We start from the raw sequence: 20,694 nt of genomic DNA on the forward strand, positions 1-20,694 counted from the left end.
TGTATGGTTGAGTTAGTGAATGTGTCATCATTTACTGTATTGAGGTGTATGGTTGAGTTAGTGAATGAGTCATCATTTACTGTATTGAGGTATATGATTGAGTTAGTGAATGTGTCATTATTTACTGTATTGAGGTGTATGGTTGAGTTAGTGAATGAGTCATCATTTACTGTATTGAGGTATATGGTTGAGTTAGTGAATGTGTCATTATTTACTGTATTGAGGTGTATGGTTGAGTTAGTGAATGTGTCATCATTTACTGTATTGAGGTATATGATTGAGTTAGTGAATGTGTCATTATTTACTGTATTGAGGTGTATGGTTGAGTTAGTGAATGAGTCATCATTTACTGTATTGAGGTATATGATTGAGTTAGTGAATGTGTCATTATTTACTGTATTGAGGTGTATGGTTGAGTTAGTGAATGAGTCATCATTTACTGTATTGAGGTATATGGTTGAGTTAGTGAATGTGTCATTATTTACTGTATTGAGGTGTATGGTTGAGTTAGTGAATGTGTCATCATTTACTGTATTGAGGTGTATGGTTGAGTTAGTGAATGTGTCATCATTTACTGTATTGAGGTGTATGGTTGAGTTAGTGAATGTGTCATCATTTACTGTATTGAGGTGTATGGTTGAGTTAGTGAATGTGTTACCATTTACTGTATTGAGGTGTGTGGTTGAGTTAGTGAATGAGTCATCATTTACTGTATTGAGGTGTGTGGTTGAGTTAGTGAATGTGTCATCATTTACTGTATTGAGGTGTATGGTTGAGTTAGTGAATGTGTCATCATTTACTGTATTGAGGTGTATGGTTGAGTTAGTGAATATTTATTGTATTTATGTGTATGGTTGAGTTAGTGAATGTGTCATCATTTACTGTATTGAAATGCATGGTTGAGTTAGTGAATGTGTCATCATTTACTGTATTGAGGTGTATGGATGAGTTAGTGAATGTGTCATCATTTACTGTATTGAGGTGTATGGTTGAGTTAGTGAATGGGTCATCATTTACTGTATTGAGGTGTATGGTTGAGTTAGTGAATGAGTAATCATTTACTGTATTGAGGTGTATGGTGGAGTTAGTGAATGAGTCATCATTTACTGTATTGAGGTGTATGGTTGAGTTAGTGAATGTGTCATCATTTACTGTATTGAGGTGTATGGTTGAGTTAGTGAATGAGTCATCATTTACAGTATTGAGGTGTATGGTTGAGTTAGTGAATATTTATTGTATTGAGGTGTATGGTTGAGTTAGTGAATGTGTCATCATTTACTGTATTGAGGTGCATGGTTGATTTAGTGAATGAGTCATCATTTACTGTATTGAGGTGTATGGTTGAGTTAGTGAATATTTATTGTATTGAGGTGTGTGGTTGAGTTAGTAAATGTGTCATCATTTACTGTATTAAGGTGTATGGTGGAGTTAGTGAATGTGTCATCATTTACTGTATTGAGGTGCATGGTTGATTTAGTGAATGAGTCATCATTTACTGTATTGAGGTGTATGGTTGAGTTAGTGAATATTTATTGTATTGAGGTGTGTGGTTGAGTTAGTGAATGTGTCATCATTTACTGTATTGAGGTGTATGGTGGAGTTAGTGAATGTGTCATCATTTACTGTATTGAAGTGCATGGTTGAGTTAGTGAATGTGTCATCATTTACTGTATTGAGGTGTATGGTTGAGTTAGTGAATGTGTCATCATTTACTGTATTGAGGTGTATGGTTGAGTTAGTGAATGTGTCATCATTTACTGTATTGAGGTGTATGGTTGAGTTAGTGAATGTGTCATCATTTACTGTATTGAGGTGTGTGGTTGAGTTAGTGAATGTGTCATCATTTACTGTATTGAGGTGTACGGTTGAGTTAGTGAATGTGTCATCATTTACTGTATTGAAGTGCATGGTTGAGTTAGTGAATGTGTCATTATTTACTGTATTGAGGTGTATGGTGGAGTTAGTGAATGTGTCATCATTTACTGTATTGAGGTGTATGGTTGAGTTAGTGAATGTGTCATCCTTTACTGTATTAGTTTGCATTGTGCTTCATCGTTTGTATCATTATTTACGGTATTACATGTAGTTTGCATTTTGCTTCGTCGTTTTATGCAAAAGTTGCAGCCTTCCATCTGTATTACTGTAAAAAAATAATAATAAAAGCTTTATCTTTATTTGTTTTTTCTTTTCTTATAATATATTTATGTCTTCTTAACCTTATTTGCATATATTGTAACTTAATTATTGTTTGCTCTTAGCCATTTTTGTTTGTTTTCTTTCTTTTATTATAGTTTGTGGTAGAGAACGACCCAACCCCATGGCAATTAACGTTGCTCGATAAAATGTTCATCTTATAATTCATACATTTTGGTCATGCTTTGCTAACAGTTTAAACTCTCATGTAAACTACTATTTAGTTATGTTTATTTTTTATTTTATCATCGTGATTTATTATCTTTTTCCCCTTTAATTTTAGTTATATGTAATGTGGTTTAAATTTAATGCTTAAATCCTATAGTCTTCTGCTGGTGTATATTTAATTCTTAACGTTTGAAAGTGTGTATTTATGCTTGTAAATAGGTGCATGTGTTCCGCATGCTTACCTTTGTATTTCATTTTGTCTGTGGTGGTCGGATTGATTTTAAAAGATTTGATTGATTTGAACATATTTTATTGTATAAGAGCATATTATACAAAGGGTTTGAACACCAGTTCTTTCAACTTACGGGGTTCTCACCTGAAATACAACTGTCAATATACTAATTAATATCATAAATAAACATAATCATTTCTTAGTTACATTGAATAAACGGATAGATATACATGTATTAAAGGTTAGTAATTTGAATAAAGCATGGTGTTAGGTCGTGTAAACAGACGGTTTAAGACCTCCGCTCCGTAGAGGTCTTCTTGTTTGATTATGTATTGTACACAGTGCCAACTCCGAATAAAATTTACTTTGATAATAAGTTCATACTCTCTCTCTCTCTCTCTCTCTCTCTCTCTGGGAGTGGGTTGGTTGCTAAATCGATTCATGCATTTGAAAAATTTCCAAATCAATGCCCATAGGTTTTATATCAACCTCGAAGTCTAGTTTCTCAATTGTTTTATCAATTCTCAAACTCTTTAATTAAAATTTCTATTCTATTGACAGCGAACATCTCTTGTGACCCCAGCACCCGAAATATATCACCGGCGTAGTGCCCATGACGTCCTACTCTGTGTAAATATCCCCTAGAGTCATTGAAAACATTGTCTTATGAACCTATGCAAGGCCTGTGTTGGGGAGCACCTTTCGGATTCATCTAATAGACACAAACTTGTGTCCATTAAACACAGAAATTTTACTCCACACTAACCGAAATGTCAAGATCACGCTAAAAATCACTGCAAACTTCAATGAAGAAATGCAACATTCCTGTTTGTTCTACCCGCGTCACCTCAGGTTAATACAAAGATCACGATGTATCAGATGTTCTGGAAACATTCACCGTATTCAGCTCTAAAATACGAAGTTTAGAAAAAGATTTAGAAGAACTTTACACCAAACTTTATCTCCGATATGACGAAATGGTTTCCGATGTCCAAAACGGGAAAGGGAAACTGACAACGGCCGACCAACAAGAAGACTGGTACTGGGGGATCACCGCCATTGTCAACCAAAGGAAATCAGATATTGAGGAGATGTAAAAATAAATAACTTGACGCGTTAAAATACAGGTGAAATCACACAGAAAATTACAAAGCTCAAACAGATTATTTCCGACTTGAAATCAATCCTAGAATCAAATGACGTCTCCTTTACCTCTACTTACAAAGCTATGAATTCCGAGTTTAGAACAGTACCTCCTAAAGTCCTATTTACATTGCCAAGTTTTTCTCCTCAGAAAATAAACAACGATCAGCTTAATGAAATGGTTGGTTGTCTGTCTTAATTATCCATTAACACAGAAATAACTACGCAATGACATCACCAGAAGCTGTATCGTCTCATCCAGTCAAACCACTGCTTGATGAACCCCTACTCACTGCCATTATAGACACTGCGTATAACAGACTACGCAGTGTTAGCTGTCTCAGTGATGAACAAGTGTGGGCACGTGGGGACAACAAAACCATGAAGCTTCTCAACCTCAAGGGTAAACTACTAAAATCAATAAAAACCAAGTCGGGGATCTGGCCACAGGACATAGCAGTGACAAGGAACGGATATCTTGTTTATACTGATTGTTATAATAACACTGTAAACCTAGTGAAGAATAAACATATACAGGCCATGCTAACACTACAGGGGTGGACACCGCGATTTGTCTGCAGTACCGCCTCTGATGATCTACTGGTTACCATGGACAATGATGATGAAACACAATCCAAAGTTGTGCGTTACTCTGGCTCCACAGAGACACAAACCATTCGGTTTGATGATCAGGGTCAACCTCTTTATTCATCTCATTTCCTTAAATACATCAGCGAGAACAGGAACCTGGATATCTGTGTGGCTGACCGTGAAGCTAAAGCAGTAGTGGTGGTCAATCAGTCAGGAAAACTCCGATTTAGATACACTGGTCATCCTTCTAATACCAAAGACTCATTTGATCCAGTCGGAATCGCTACAGACAGCCAGAGTCATATTCTGACAGCAGCCACTGACTGTATCCACATCCTAGATCAGGACGGACAGTTCATCCGTTACATTAACAACTGTGGTTTACGCGATCCATACGGTTTATGTGTGGACATCAGAGACAACCTCTTTGTGGCTGAATGTGTTACTGGTAAAGTGAAAAAAATCCAATATCTATAAATACAATATTAATTACACATCTCAACGCAGTGTTAATTACAAATCTCAACGCAGTGTTAATTACATATCTAAATAGCGTTAATTACACGTCTCATAATAGTGTTAATTACACATTTCAAAAGTGTTCATTACGCATCTAAACATAGTGTTTATTTCACACATGTATCTTTAAAGGTGTGAATTACATATCTAAGCATTGTGTTAATTACTGCTGTCTGTTAATTATAGTTGCTTGTTAATTACAGCCCCGTGTTTGTGTACTGCAACAAAACTTGAGTTTCGTAACATAGAATACAAATTGAACATCATTCTGTTTGTTAATTATATCTTTCCATTTGTGTTTTATTATTTAATGTATACATGATAAATAAACATGATTTCAAGAACAGCCTTACAATATTACCGAATATTTACTTAGATAAGTAGTACCGTAACAAAGAGTGACCCCAAATGTCCGGCCTTCAGCACAGATCTTCAGACCCAGATTGCGTTTACAATCAATAACGGCACAACACGTATTTGAGTCTCCACAGTTCTGCAACATCAACATAGATAAAGTGTAATAATGGTCTGTATTTCATAACTTGAATATCTTACAACAGACCGCCGCGGTGGTCTATAGGTACAGTATCTGCCCATTAGTGAGTCATCATTTTATTTTTTCACAATATATTTCATTGAAAAATGCCTTTTTGAAAAAAGTGAGTACAACGTTATTTGTAGCTCATTTTTATGGATGAAAGGTGAAGATAACGAACAGTGATTAATCTCATAACTCCTACAAGCAATACAAAATAGACAGTTGGGCAAACACAGACCCCTGGGCACACCAGAGGTGGGAACAGGTGCCTAGGAGGAGTAAGCATCCCCTGTCGACCGGTCACACCCGCCGTGAGCCCTATATCCTGTTCAAGTAAATGGAATTATCCGCAGTCAAAATCAGTGTGCCAAGAACGGCTTAGCAATCGGTAGGAAACACGTCAGACAGCATTTGACCCAAAGATAGGTTGTATTGACGAACTAGATCGTTATATCGACCATATAATTTGCAAAATCCGGCCTTTAATCGAGACTGTTGAAACCCCTGTACCATCAACTTGTTTGTCAGCAGCTTACCTCGATTTAAAAACTGACTATACGCAGAACAAGCTCTTGCATATCGAATTAGTTGAGATATATAAACACCATATGCAGGTGATAATGGAATATTGCTACATAAATATGGGAAGTTGACGATGGAGAAGCTGAAATCATCCCGTTTGTCATACAGTTGAGTTGTCAATTTGCCGTTAATGTCTACTTTCAATAAAATATCAAAGTATGAAGCAGAAGTGGACGACTCTGTGGTGTCCTTTATTTCGAGCTCACAGGGATATATCAAATCGACATATGAATGAAAGTTATTATTGTTAATAGACAAAACGTTATCGATATATCGAAATGTCGAATTGAAGGCCACAGCGAGAGATTTTTTCTTCTCACGTAGAAGTTTTTGAGTAAATTCTGCTTCATATGAATATAGAAACAGGTCAGCTAACAAAGGAGCACAATTCGTGCCCATGGGAATTCCAACAGATTGTTGGAAGACCTGATCATCAAAGACCACGAAGATATTGTCAATGAGGAACTCTAGCATATTTTTTTATTTCAACTTCAGAGTACTTGTGCGTGGAATCAGAGTGGTGTTTAACAAAGTAAGTTTTTGAATGACTGATCACTAGATATGAATATTTGTGTTTTCCGTTTTTGTTGAAGAAACAACTGTCTATGATGTCAAAAAGTCTAGTCTTTAATTTATCGTGAGGAATGCTCGTGTATAGTGTTGAAAAGTCATAGGTTTTAATGTTATTGATTTGGGAAAAATTCTGCGATTTCAAGTTTACTAAAAGTTCTTGAGAATTTTTTAGAATCCACATTTGATTAACACCACTTCTGGCATATGTAGTCGCACGGTAAGTTTGAAGTTTCTCCTTCACATCTGTTAATATTTTCGTGAGGAGCAAAGATAGGAGCTTGGTAGAGCATTTACTGGATCCAGCAATGTATCTTTGTTTGTAAGGGTTGTTATGTAGTTTAGGAATCCAGTATAGGTACGGTAACTCATATCCATTCGACCCATTGACTGGGATATCAAATGTGTCTAAAACTGAAGAATGGTTTTGAAGAACTTCATCTTTTGAAAGGGCAGTTGAAGTATAAGTACGATTACCAAAAGTGGAATTAATGCCAAGTTCGTTGAAAATACAATTGTAATAATGAACCTTACAAACAAAGACAATGTTGTTACTAGCTTTGTCAGCTGGAACCAAAACATATTCCTCATGTAACCTATAACTATCTAATTCTTTTATCACTTCTGGTTTACTAAACACAGAAGGATAGATGGTACTTACTTTTGTTTTCATGTGTCTAATGCAGGATTTTAATATTCCTCTTATGCTTTTAACCCATTCTGACAATGTATCAATTCTTTTTCATATTTAGCCAATCGTCTGGCATAATCTTCGACAGAATTCATAATAGAGATGAAGTTCTGTCGCCAATTAAAAGACCGAGGTTTTCTGTATTTAGGACCTTTTAGAATAAGTGATTTGAGGTCCTCATTTTCAACTATATCAACATAACCAGTAATGACATGTCCAGCTACACTATATTTGAAAGAAGATGAAGAACAAGAACACGTTGGTGGATTACGTATAAGATAGGTCTATATCTAGGCACTGCAAAGTTTGTTTATATTTAAAAAGTTTGGATGCAATAGTAGAAGTATAGCTGTAGGAAATACAGGGTGTAGACTTGAACTTGAAATAAGTTGGAATACACGACTGCACCCTTTTATGACGGAGCCTGCAACATGTAATCCGCTGGAAAAGTGTTTAGCTAGTTTTGTAGTGTAGCTTTAGTGCTTATTGGTTAATTATATTTGTGTTTTCTCCATTATGTAATCCTTTCCCGTCCTGACGAAGGGACAGGTTGTCCCGAAAATTTGACAATTCCAGTTGTTCATGTCGTTGGTCATTCTAGTATATAGAACATCATATCTCTGATTTTAGAAATTTTATTTTCAAATTTCTGACTGATGATTTACCTTCAAAAATTAACAATTTATCTCGATGGCGTTCCAGATTGCCGTATCCTGGGACCCTGGATTCAAATTCCAATCTTGTCCACTGCATTCCCTGTTACATTATCGCAAATAAAGATGTCTACACATATTTATAGAAAATTGAGCTATCATACAGTCCATTTCAGACAAATACCCCCTGCCTATGGGAGAGATGTTAAGACCACAGGCACTCGACGTTTTAAAGATCTATAATAAAAATGTTGTCTAATTCCTGATAACATAATATTCACAACACATGTACCATGCCACCATCTTGGTTTTCTTTTTTACCAGCTGCATTGCATGAAAAGTTCGGCGAAATTTCGATATAATATGATAATTAGACCCCTACCGTTGTCAAGGTCTTATCTAAACACAATTAAATAATTTCAAGTGTTTGACACATCGCATTTTATTTTAAACATGTTATTTTCTATTAAGTAATCTACACTGTATATGTAAACAAAAACATGACACGAGCCTTGTTTACATACCAAAGAATTGTGATTACTGTATTTACTTGTAACTCAACAACCGATATTAAAACTTAGGTTGACCATTAGAAATGCTTTAGTTAAGCAATGTAAACTAGAAAACTTAAAAACTGAAACTTGAAATTTTCAGTATCTATGAGTTATTTCCCTTTAAACGCGTATCTTTCACTCAGTAAGATTAAATATCGTATAACATAGGCTTTCAGTGTTAAATTGCTATTACATTTCGTTGTTTTATCATGTTTCAGGGCTGTATAATGTACGTCATATATTGTTCCTGATATATTGTTCCTTCAAAAAAATTGTACAACATTAACCACAGATTACATGAACTGCAAACTACATGTGGATGTAGCATGTGGGGGAAACGAGTACATACATATTATATGAATGAATAAAAATAAATGTTTATTCGGTATATACATACATACAAACATACATAGATACCAAGGATAACCCAAGAAAGCTCGAAAGCTTATTTCCAATGGGGTCCTTTGATGAACGGATGTTTGCGCTAGGGGGTCATTTATGTGGGACGAAACTGGAGTACCCGGAGGAACCCCACGTGTCCGAGCGGGCGACCGCCATACCCTCTCGCATACAACCACTGCCGATCACGGGGATCGAACTCGGGTCGCAGCGGTGAGAAGAGAAAGCGCTACTGTATAATCTGCGCTACCCGGACACCCGGGTTGCAGATGAATTGCCAATCAGGAATATGAATAACGTTTAATCATTTTTGTCTCACTTGAGCTGAAAGCGTACGTGAGATATTCTGATATTTTTTTGTCCGGCGTCCGTCTGACTGTCCGTTCGTAAACTTTTACCATTTTCATTTCTTTTCCAGAACCACTGATCCAATAATTTTCCATGAAATTTGGCACAAATCATCCTTCGGTAAAAGGGATTCAATTTTGTTTTCAAAAGAAGAATCATGCTTCTTTCATGGGAGAGACAATCAAGAAAATGTAAAAATAAAGTGGAGTCATATAATAAGGTGGGATCATTAACAAATCTTTCCAAGAACCACTGAGCCACAAAATTTGAAACTTCCATGAAAGCTTCCTTACATGTTGTACATTCAGGATTGTTTACATCATGCCTACGACACCCCTTCTGGGGGTGTAGGGTTGGTTTACAATAGGGGACCAAAGTTTTACAAGTGGATATGTAGCAATTTGTTTTAAATATTCTATGATTAATCATGTTAATTTGAAAGCATCCCCATGTAGCGTAAATTCAAGTTTGTTCAAACTACCCCGGGCGTAGTGTAGGGACACCATCAGAAATCAAAGTTTTATGTGGGAATACATGTATATAGAAAAACATCACCATCTTCACTAGAACAGCAAGTATCACCCAAGTAGTGCAGATTCAAGTTTGTTCAAATTGGGGGTATGATGGGACACAGTGAATTTATATCGTTTGGGTTCGAATATACAATTAAAAAAGTAAATCAAGGTATAGAATTGTAAATAAATGATACCTAGTTTGCCGATGTAAAACCAATAAACAAAATGGTATAAAATGATATGGAGTTGGACTTTACTTTTTAATATTTGATATTCATCAAGCGTAACACAATTATTATAATAATCACATTTCTACTGAAAAATACCTGCCTCATCGGGCAAGTGTGTGTCCGAACTGGGCTTTCACTTGCCTCGTGCAATAGGATAACCGTTAATGTTGACCCCTGTAGTTGTAGAACAACGTAAGATTGTTTTCGTTCACTGGGACGAATTTCAATACACATGGGATATAATGAAAGGATATTCATATACACATTATATACATATACGATATATTTTTCTAATGAAAGGAAGTTTATGGCATGACTGTATTATATCATGCAATGTTAAATGCTGATAAAAAATGTATATTGTTAACATTATTAAATCAACGTTGATTTTAAAACTGTTTAAACTAGAGATAACATGCACATCTACAGTGTATATATACAGGCTAACGCGCCATACAGGTACAGTATTTAATCACAAGACTAGACGAAAGATCGAAATAACAGGTAGACCGTTTTGGATTTTCAGGTGAGGAAAAACTGTACATACATTGTACGCATATTTTGATATTGTAGTGTAATTACTATCAATATTGTTATGCCTGGTCTAACTATCAATTATAGTAAAAGTCAAGTGGTATGGATTGGTAGTAAGAGGTATTCAGTAAACAGATTAGTGGAAGATAAAGAATTGGTATAGGGCAATAATAAATTCCAAGCTCTTGGAATATAATTTGATGTTGATTTAGGTGAAACAGTAAAAAAAATTCGATAAAAAGAATCATTGCTATTCAAAATCTTTTGAAACATTGGGAAAGAAGGAATCTTACTCCTTCTGGGCGTATTACAGTGATTAAATCATTAGCAATTTCAAAATTGGTGTACTTGTTTATTTCATTACCAATCAATCTGAAGACATCACAGATAAGTTAAATAGAATATTCTTCAACTTTTTATGGAAAAGTTCTGTCGCAAAAGGAAAAAAATCAGTTGTCACACAAGATTATGAGAAAGGAGGATTAAATATGGTAAATATTGAAAACTTTATTGCAAGTCTAAAAATGTCATGGATTAAAAAACTTCTCTTTGATACAGCCAAATGGCAATCTATTATAGGAGCAGAAGTTGATATCAGCAATGTTATTAAATTTGGACAATTGTATGCTTTACAAAAACTTGAGAAATCAAAGAATATGTTTTGGAGGGATGTAATTAAATCCTGGAAATGATTATTTTTCTTTTTGAGAAAAAAATCTTCTGAACTTATGGTTAACAGTGTTTTATGGTACAATGAAAATATACAGGTAAATAGAAAAACTTTATATCTGAAAGAATGGTGTGAAAATAATGTATATACAGTTAACTCATTGTTAGATGAGAATGGAGACGAGATGAGAATGGAGATATCATGATAATCAATTCATGGAAATGTATAGAGTCAAATATCATTTTTGTGAATATCATTTTTTTGTAATTTTTGGTTTAGACAAGCATTGAAGAAATCAATGAGAGTTAATGGAATAAACCAGTTTATAAAAGTTCAACAACCTACTATTCCTCTACATATAGCCCCTTTCATATATTTTAAAAGGAACAACAAAAAACTGTACCAAATTTTTAATTATAGTGAGGAAAAACCTACAGGTCAAAAGAAGTCGGATATATAATTTGATATCTCTTAAGAAGAGTGGATTACAATTAATAAAACTATTTTTACTATTACAAAGGATACAAAATTACAGTGGCTATAATATCGCATAAATAATAAAATTTTAGTCACAAACTTATTTTTGTTAAAAATAAAGAAAATACACAACGATTTATGTTCGTTTTTGCGAAAGAAAAGGAATCATTAGAGCATGTTTTTATGACTGTGAAAATGTTGTTTTATTTTTCAAGAATGTGCAGTCTTGGTTGAGGGATTTTTTTTAGTAAATTTTGTTGATAAAATTTTTTTTTGCTGTATATTTGAGAAAATGAAAGGATCAATTTAATTAATTACAATTTAAAGTACTTTGTATATTGTTGCAAATGTAGAGGCAATCCACTTTTGTTAAATAACTTTGTTACCACTTGGACAAATGTGTACAAAGCAGAAAGGCGGTTAGCATGTAAAAATGATTATGGAGATGTCTTTGAGAAGAAATGGAATACATTTCATAAATTAAAAGATTTATAGATTTTAGATCATCCAGAATATATATGTATTTGTATACATTAGCCTATGTACCCTCAAAATTATTATCATTTATGTCATAACAGTACATTTGATAAACATTTGATACCTTTAGTTTGTGACAACCTATCAGATTAATATTATCTTGTATAGTGTACATATGATAAGCCAGAGTAACTTCATTCATTTCTAACCCTCCACCTCTTCTTTTATCTTTGAATGAATGCCTATTAGAGTGGATGTGTGAGTAAACGATAGATAAAATACACTGTACCCCTTAGTCAGGTGGGTTTGTAAGGGCATGGTATTAAAACCCTGACTGTCATTATGTGAATAAATGTTGTGTGAACCTGAATTTTTTTTATTGTAATGACATTAATACCAATATTGTAATACTATTGCTATCAATATAATATGATTTGATGTATTCCAAATTAGGGCCCAAATGGGTATAACACTTAACATATATGATTCAAATCACAAAACAACACAGGACTGAGATTCAGTACACAAATATATTTATTTTGTTCACAAATACATGTATAATGTCAACATGTGGACTGGGCATGCTCAATAATTGTCATGTATATGGGGATGCCATGTGTTGATTACAGACTCCGCTGAAATGGACATGTGTATGTAATACAATATCTTATTTTGTTAGTTATATCAGGGGTGGATCCAGAAACTGCGGTTAGGGGGACAGAACTTATATGAGACAGGGGTCTAGGGGCCGCTTTGAGGTCCCCAGTGGGTCCAGGGCGAAGTCCTTGTGGGGTCCTATGGGGCGAAGCTGCAGGAAGCTTCTGGATTTTACAGATTTTATAGGACTTGAAATATGTCTCCTATGTAGTCATCTGTACTATTTTCTGTCATTTTTGATACGGTGTAATTAATAAAATGACGCAAATTTTAAGGGGTTTTAATAAGAAATGTAAGTTTTCCCATTAAAAGTAATTCAATAAATCAAAAGATTTCTTCATTTATTTCTCTGAAACTGGAAGAAATGATTGTTTCCTTTATCGTTTACATTTTTCTAAACAAGACACAATGATTTACCTTAAATTTGAAAATTGTAGGGGTGGGGTGGGAGGCGCCGGCTGCGACCCCTTAAATGTGCCACTGAATATGATACACAAGAAAGCAAGAGACGGTGATAAAATTATTTCAGTAATAAGATATCCACTTCAACCAAAAACAACATATACAATACTAATGACACAAAAAGCTGTTAAAGCCAATGCAAAATATCCCTATTCCAAAAGTCACGAAAAAACTTAAATATAAGACTGTGTCTGTAGATTATAATAGGCTTTAGAGGATTCCAAGATACGGTGCTATAGGACAATTGGTTTATTTAAGATATCCATTTCTATCCATACCGGTCGCGGTAGCGTATTGGTAGATCGTTCGCTTCACAACCGGGAGGTCGCGAGATCGAACCCCGTTCCTGCCATGGACGCGTCAAATCCAAGACGTTAAAATGGGTAGTGATTGCTCCTACGCCAAACACTCGGCATTTAGAAGTGAAAATCATGGTCTTTCGGATATGGCCTTAAAACGGAGGTCCCGTGTCGCGACAGGCGTTGGCATGATAAAGAATCCTCACTACTACGACCCTCAGCGCTAAGCATAAGTCTAAATTTGTAGTACTTTACCTCCAGCTGGTGACGTCTCATTATGAGTGAAAAATTCTCGATGGGACGTAAAACAAAGAGAAAAAAACAATTACTCAACATCTACCCAAAGTAGCATGCACAATTACATACACAGTACCTTTAACAAAAGGTTTATGCATGCAATGCTTAGTTTGTAATTGAGAGAGTTGTTAACTTAATGATACATCTCAGTGTAAAATAGACGCACATGGATACTAACCAACCATGGCCGGGTTTCACAATACGATCTGTCATAAGATAAATCATAAGAGTTACTTAAGATCTGACTTATGAATATCATAAGATACATATACGGCATAAATCTTAAGAGAGATACTTTGTTACATTGTAAAATATCGTGTTTCTTTTATCATCTTTTAATTGCGTGGATGAATTTAAATGTTACATGTATATGAAAGTTTGTTTTTATGAAACAAAAAGTCTCCCCAGTTCCCTAAATTGGAAGAGCTCCAAATGAAACCTCCTTGCCTTAATGTACTGCATGATATGGAGAAGAAAGCATGAGCAGGAACATATACATTATGAACAACCATAAGCCATACAGGAGAAGTGTTCACAAACTATTTACATCCTTAACCCCTCAGATCCATTATAGCTTTAAGGATAACTATTGGATCCTCTTGTCCCTACGATATACATATCTGCAAATGGCATTGCAGTATTGTATAAAATGTCAAGTCTATCGGATAAGTCAGATAGGATTAGAAGCGTTCATAAACTATTTTAACATCCTCCACCCCTCTTAGATCCACTATAACTTTTAGGAAAATAATTGGATCCTCCTGCATATATACAAATGGCAATGAAGCTTTGTACAAAGTTTCAAATCTATCCAATAAGCCATATAGAAGTGTTCAAAAACTATTTTACTTACTCCACCCCTATTAAATCCATTAAAACTTTTGGGGAAATAATTGGATCCCTCTGTCCCGACAATATGAACATCTACAAATGGCAATGAAGCATTGCACAAAGTTTCAAATCTATCAGATAAGCCATATAGGAGAAGGGTTCACAAGTATTTTACACCCTCCAACCCTCTTAAATCCATAATAACTTTTAGGAAAATAATTGAATCCTCCTGTCCCACCAGTATGCACCTCAGCATTGTACAAAGTTTCAAATATATCCGACAAGCCGTATAGGCGGGGAAGCATTCACAATTTTTTTGTGACAGACAGACGGACGGACTTTCCTAAAAGTTATAGTGGATCCAAAAGGGGTGGAGGATGTAAAAATAGCTTGTGAACACTCCTCCTATAAAAGGTGAAGGTATCGAACAGTGATCAATCTCATAACTCCTATAAGCAATACAAAATAGATAGTTGGGCAAACACGGACCCCTGGACACATCAGAGGTGGGATCAGGTGTCTAGGAGGGGTAAGCATCCCCTGTCGAACGGTCACACCCGCCGTGACTTATCTGATAGATTTGAAATTTTGTACAATTTTAAATACTTCAATATAAATAGGAATTTGAAATCTTACGATTTTAGGCATTTGTAATTATTCAATACAGTGTATATCTATAATATTTAATACATGTACATTGTACTTATTTTTTAAATGATGTGACCTTACACTATATTTCAAAAGTTACACCCGTTTCGTGTACTGTTCAATTTCAGAAATTGTGATGCATATACAAAAATGAAAACATTGAATGATATTTTTATAGAAACATTATATCAAAAGTCATATATTTTTATATTTTCTCCCTCATTTTGTATTTGATAGTTGCTTAACTAATTTTTTATATAAAGAAGAAAAAGATAATAGGATTGATGCGTCCATTACAAGTTAGCAACACCGCACTTGTTTTTTTTCAACGAAATAATATACTGAATATAAAAAATGTATGAGGCTGTGGGTGTGTAGGGAAACCCAAAGACACAGGTAATACTTAAGCAAATTTATAACGAACTACGCATTAATCGAGCAAAATGCGTACGCGTGCTCATTTATGTATACATGTACATAATTCTGGGCGAAAAAGCTTCCCCATGCAGAAAGCCAATAACTGAATGAAATAAAATAGTACGAAAACTAACAGGACGATAAAAACGTGTAGAAATAGATTCACCCAACATTGCTATTGTGTCTATAAATAATAAATGAACGGTATTCAAATACGTTTACTTGTGACCACATAGCAGCTACAAAGTCCATGTGCATGCGCTCAGATAGATTTAAAATGTCTATGAAACGATGTCCAAACTTCTCAGCTGTTGAAATATCAGTATTGTTTGGCGAGATGGAGAAAAGGAAAGACATTTGTTTTCAAAACAAAACTGCGGTTCAAATACTATGAAGAAAACTTGGGGAGATGTCACTTCTAGAGTCATTGCTGTAAAGTTACAGATTACGTCCGGTCGAGGGAAATAATGGAGAAAAAGTGGAGAAAAAATGGACATGCCTAAACAGCAGAAGTAGGAAATAGTTGGCTGTGGGATATTCTAAACGAATATTGAGTTCATTATAAAGATCACATGTCGCGGTATAGGAAGCTTATCAATGATATCCCAACTGCCTATTTTGTATTGTTTATATGAGTTATGAGATTGGTCACTGTTCGTTATCTTCACCTTTCATCCATAGCCTTCATATAGTCTAATCGATTGTTTCTGTCCTTAAAACCACGTTCCCTCCGCATAAACTACCTATCTCTTATCACAACATAGTTCAGTATAGACTTAAGACAAGTATTTGGATGTCTTAAGATTTTTAACAATCTTAAGATATGACAGTTAAATTGTGAAACAGCTAGAATGGATATTATGACTAATTTTGGTCTTAAGACAGATCTTAGTCGTAAGATAGTTTTGTTACACTGGCCCCAGGACATTGCACCTCATGGGTTTGAAAATGAATTATTATGCACTAAATGCACTGGAAGTGAATGTGACTTCATTGTTGGCTAGTGAAGGTTGTTGTCAAACAAACCACATGTACAATGGATCATTGGCTGCGTGAGTCGGTATTTACTTACGATGCTCTGTATGGTACTCTGTAATGTACATGTAATCTAACTGATTGTCGTAATCTCTTAATATACGGCCTCTTCAGATTCTCCTCTCTTGCACACACAGATAGGCGACAACCACATTTATGCACACACAAAGTTAAGATATATTTTAAGTTTATCTTAGGACGGGTTTGGTGATGTCTTAACTTTAGGAGAAACCTTAAGGATATAATTATCTTAGGTTAGGACAGAGTGGATAGTCAAACTTAGGACTAAGATACATCTAAGTTTATCTTAAGATGTATCTTGTCCTAAGATGGCTTCCATACCATGCCTACTGCTCATTTTGAAAATAAATATATTTACGTCATCAATGAGACAGGTAATATTTTCATAAAATTCTGAGAGGGGGAGGGGTTTGGTTGTTAAATATATTCATACAATGTACATTTGAAATATCAAACTTAATGGTTGAGCAGCTGTATATTTTACTTGATAAGTGTAATTTCACCTTATCAGTTATTTTAACTTGTCAACACCTCTAACTAAGATTCCCTTTTTCATTGGCAGTGAACACTTCGTGTGACTCCGGCATCAGGAATGCATCCCTGGCGTTGTGCTCAGGAAGTCATCCAGTGTTACCTCTGTGAAACTGTCCCCATACAGGGTCGCTGTGAACTTTGTCGTAAAAATCTATGTGAAGCCTGTGCTGAGAAGCATGTTTCGGATTCTTCTAAAATACACAATGTCGTGTCCTATTTACGCAGGAAATTTACTCCAAAATGTCCAGACCACCCAGAAAAACACTGCGAACTTCACTGCAAAACATGTGACGTTAATGTCTGTTCTTTCTGCATATCATCTGGTAAACACGAAGGACACACACAATCAGATATTCTGGAAAATTTCAGCTCTGAAACAAGGAATTTACAAAAAGATTTGGAAGAATTGGAGACCAAAATTTATCCCAGATATAAAGACATGGCCTCCGATATCCAAACAGAGAAATCCGAGTTTGAAACGAATTACTGGAAACTAACAACAGCTGCCGACCAACAAGGAGAAGTCTGGTACCAAGAGATCACCGCCATTGTCAACCAGCGGAAATCTCACATTGAGGAGATGAAAAACAAACACCTATCTACCTTGGATAAAAATACAGAAGAAATTACACAGAAAATCACTGAACTCAAACAGATCATTTCCGACTTGAAATCAATACTAGAATCATATGACGTCTCATTAGCCTCTACTTACAAATCTAGGAATTCCGAATTTAGAAAATTACCGCCAAAAGTCCGAGTTACATTACCGAATTTTTCTCCTCAGAAAATAAACAAAGATCAGGTCAATGAAATGTTTGGTTCTCTGTCACCACTATCCATTAACACAGAACATAGCGACATAATAAAGTCACCAGAAGCTGTATCCTCTCCACCATTCAAACTATTGAAGTCACCAGAAGCTTTATCGTTTTCCCTAGTCAAACCACTTCTTGATGAACCGCGACTTACCGCCACCATACACACTGGGTACCAGAATCTATTCAGTGTTAGCTGTCTCAATGAAAAAGTCTGGACACGTGGGAATGACACGATTCTGAAGCTCCTCAACCTCAAGAGTAAACTCCTGACATCAATGCAAACCAAGTCAGGGAATGATCCAGGGGACATTGCAGTGACACGGGACGGAGATCTTCTTTATACTGACTACAGAAATAAGACTGTAAACCTAGTGAAGAATAAACAGATACAGATAGTTATCAGATTACAAAGGGGGTTGATACCTTTTAAACTACAGGGATGGAGGCCTCTCAATGTCTGCATTACCTCCTCCGATGATCTCCTGGTTACCATGATTAGTGATGATGAAACACAATCCAAAGCTGTCCGTTACTCTGGCTCCACAGAAAAACAAACAATTCAGTTTGATGATCAGGGTCGTCCTCTCTATTCAACTGGTAATTTCAGTAAATACATCAGGGAGAACAGGAACCTGGATATATGTGTGGCTGATTGGGGAGCTAGTGCAGTAGTGGTGGTCAATCAGTCTGGAAAATTTCGATTTAAATACACTGGTCATCCATCGGATACCAAGAAATCATTTTATCCACGCGGCATCATTACAGACAGCCAGAGTCACATCCTGACATCAGACTTTGTCAATCACCGTATCCACATCCTAGATCAGGACGGACAGTTCCTCCGTTACATTGACAACTGTGATTTACGCGATCCATGGGGTTTATGTGTGGACATCAGAGATAACCTCTTTGTGGCTGAGCGTGACACTGCTAAAGTGAAGAAAATCCAATACCTATAAAGACAGTGTACATTACACATAGTAAAACTGTTAATTACATATTTAAGTAGAGTGCTATTATCGGTCGACAGGGGATGCTTACTACTCCTAGGTACCTGATCCCACCTCTGGTGTGTCCAGGGGTCCGTGTTTGCCCAACTATCTATTTTGTATTGCTTATAGTAGTTATGAGATTGATCACCGTTCGTTATTTTTACCTTCTTACAACAGTGTGTTAATTACAGCAGCTTGTTAAGTACAATCCTGTGTTCATCACAGTCTTGTGTTTGTGATGTGTAATTAACATGTGTTTATCTGGTTAACTGATTGAACATTATAGTCTCTCACTGTTGTTTAGTAATTATATCTTACAATATCTGTAGTATTATATTTAGTGGAACATTATCAATCTTGACTAATTTGACTGCCTTGTTATAGTTATTTATCTATTCTATACACATGAAGTACAATGAATAACTTAAATATGTTTCCTAATATTTATGAATATTTTGTGTGCTAATGTTAATGTATATTTGTAAGACCCTAAAATGCGATAGTTGCTCCTTAGAAGTGCGATGGTCTGTGCCAAAGTGCGATGATCACACCAAAGTGCGATGGTCTGCGCTAACGTGCGATGGTTTGTTGACGATACGGACGCCAAAGTGGAATGGTCACACTAAAGTGCGGTGGTCCCTCTCTTTTATAGACACGATACGCCAACGTGCGATGGTGCATGGCTCAGTAACGTTTGTGACATCACATTATTATGACGTCATTCGTAACGTCTTTCAGAAGTAAATTGGAAAAGATATTTTGGTGTCCATTCAGTTTTGCAAAATCTATATCCCAAAATTCATTATGTCGTGGTGGTCTAGAGGTTAGAGCGTTCGCCCACATATGCGGAAAGCCTGGGTTGGAATCCCGGCCGCGACAAACCTAAGACGTTAAAGCACATCGCCAAACGCTCGGCAGCAGGTGTGAATGCCACGGGTCCTCGGGGACGCTACAGAACCTTTACTGTTGAATGGTCGTAAGCACCGAGCAACGCCCTGAATTTGAAACCATTCGCCGGTCTTGGTGACGTCTCCACATGAGTGAAAAATTCTCGAGAGGGACGTAAAACAAGATACAATCAATCACTTCATAATGCCCATGTATGACTGTGATAATGAGCGGGAAATTTAAAAAAGAATCCTAAGTTAAATGGACATAACTCTATCAAAGTATTTTTTTTTTACAAAACCGTCCATATATTAACTCAAACCCCGCCTCATTTCGTGATTTATTTATATACCAATAATTAGGATCATGTCACAAGACAACTTTTAACATGAGGCACCGCCAGACAAAAGCAAGCCTTGCAGAGGCGGATCCAAATGTGATACATATCGTTACGTTATTTACGTCTGAAGTGTTCAAGATACACACATCTACTTATTCTTATCTGTATCCCAAATTTCATTTCCAAATGCCTATCTATTACTGAGATAATAATCTGAAACTGAAAGTCCAAGGGGTATAACCCTATCAAATATTATTCAAGCATAACCAAATAAGATCTTATCTTGGATATCTGCATTATGTATCTACAATTTATAAACCAAATTTCAAAGGAAAATATATGTCAATAGCAGAGATAATAAACGGAAA

The 20,694-nt window shown here is 35.6% G+C and overlaps 1 protein-coding gene across 1 annotated transcript; it reads left to right on the forward strand.

Moving 5' to 3' along the window:
• The first annotated feature begins 1,696 nt into the window (after nucleotides 1-1,696).
• Nucleotides 1,697-19,388, forward strand: LOC125663072 (uncharacterized). Its single transcript, XM_048895388.2, has 2 exons — nucleotides 1,697-4,799; nucleotides 17,342-19,388. Exons 1-2 carry the CDS (start codon nucleotides 3,965-3,967, stop codon nucleotides 19,063-19,065), a joined length of 2,559 nt encoding a protein of 852 aa, XP_048751345.2. The 5' UTR covers nucleotides 1,697-3,964; the 3' UTR covers nucleotides 19,066-19,388.
• The last annotated feature ends 1,306 nt before the right edge of the window (nucleotides 19,389-20,694 follow it).

Source organism: Ostrea edulis, chromosome 8 (genome assembly GCF_947568905.1).
Source record: "Ostrea edulis chromosome 8, xbOstEdul1.1, whole genome shotgun sequence".
NCBI classification, from domain to species: Eukaryota; Metazoa; Mollusca; class Bivalvia; order Ostreida; family Ostreidae; genus Ostrea; species Ostrea edulis.

Coding starts and splice junctions, on each gene's coding strand:
- LOC125663072 (XM_048895388.2), top strand. CDS start 3,965: ATGACATCACCAGAAGCTGTATCGTCTCATCCAGTCAAACCACTGCTT. Junction 4,800..17,341: donor AGTGAAAAAAATCCAATATC/TATAAATACAAT, acceptor CTCCGGCATCAG/GAATGCATCCCTGGCGTTGT.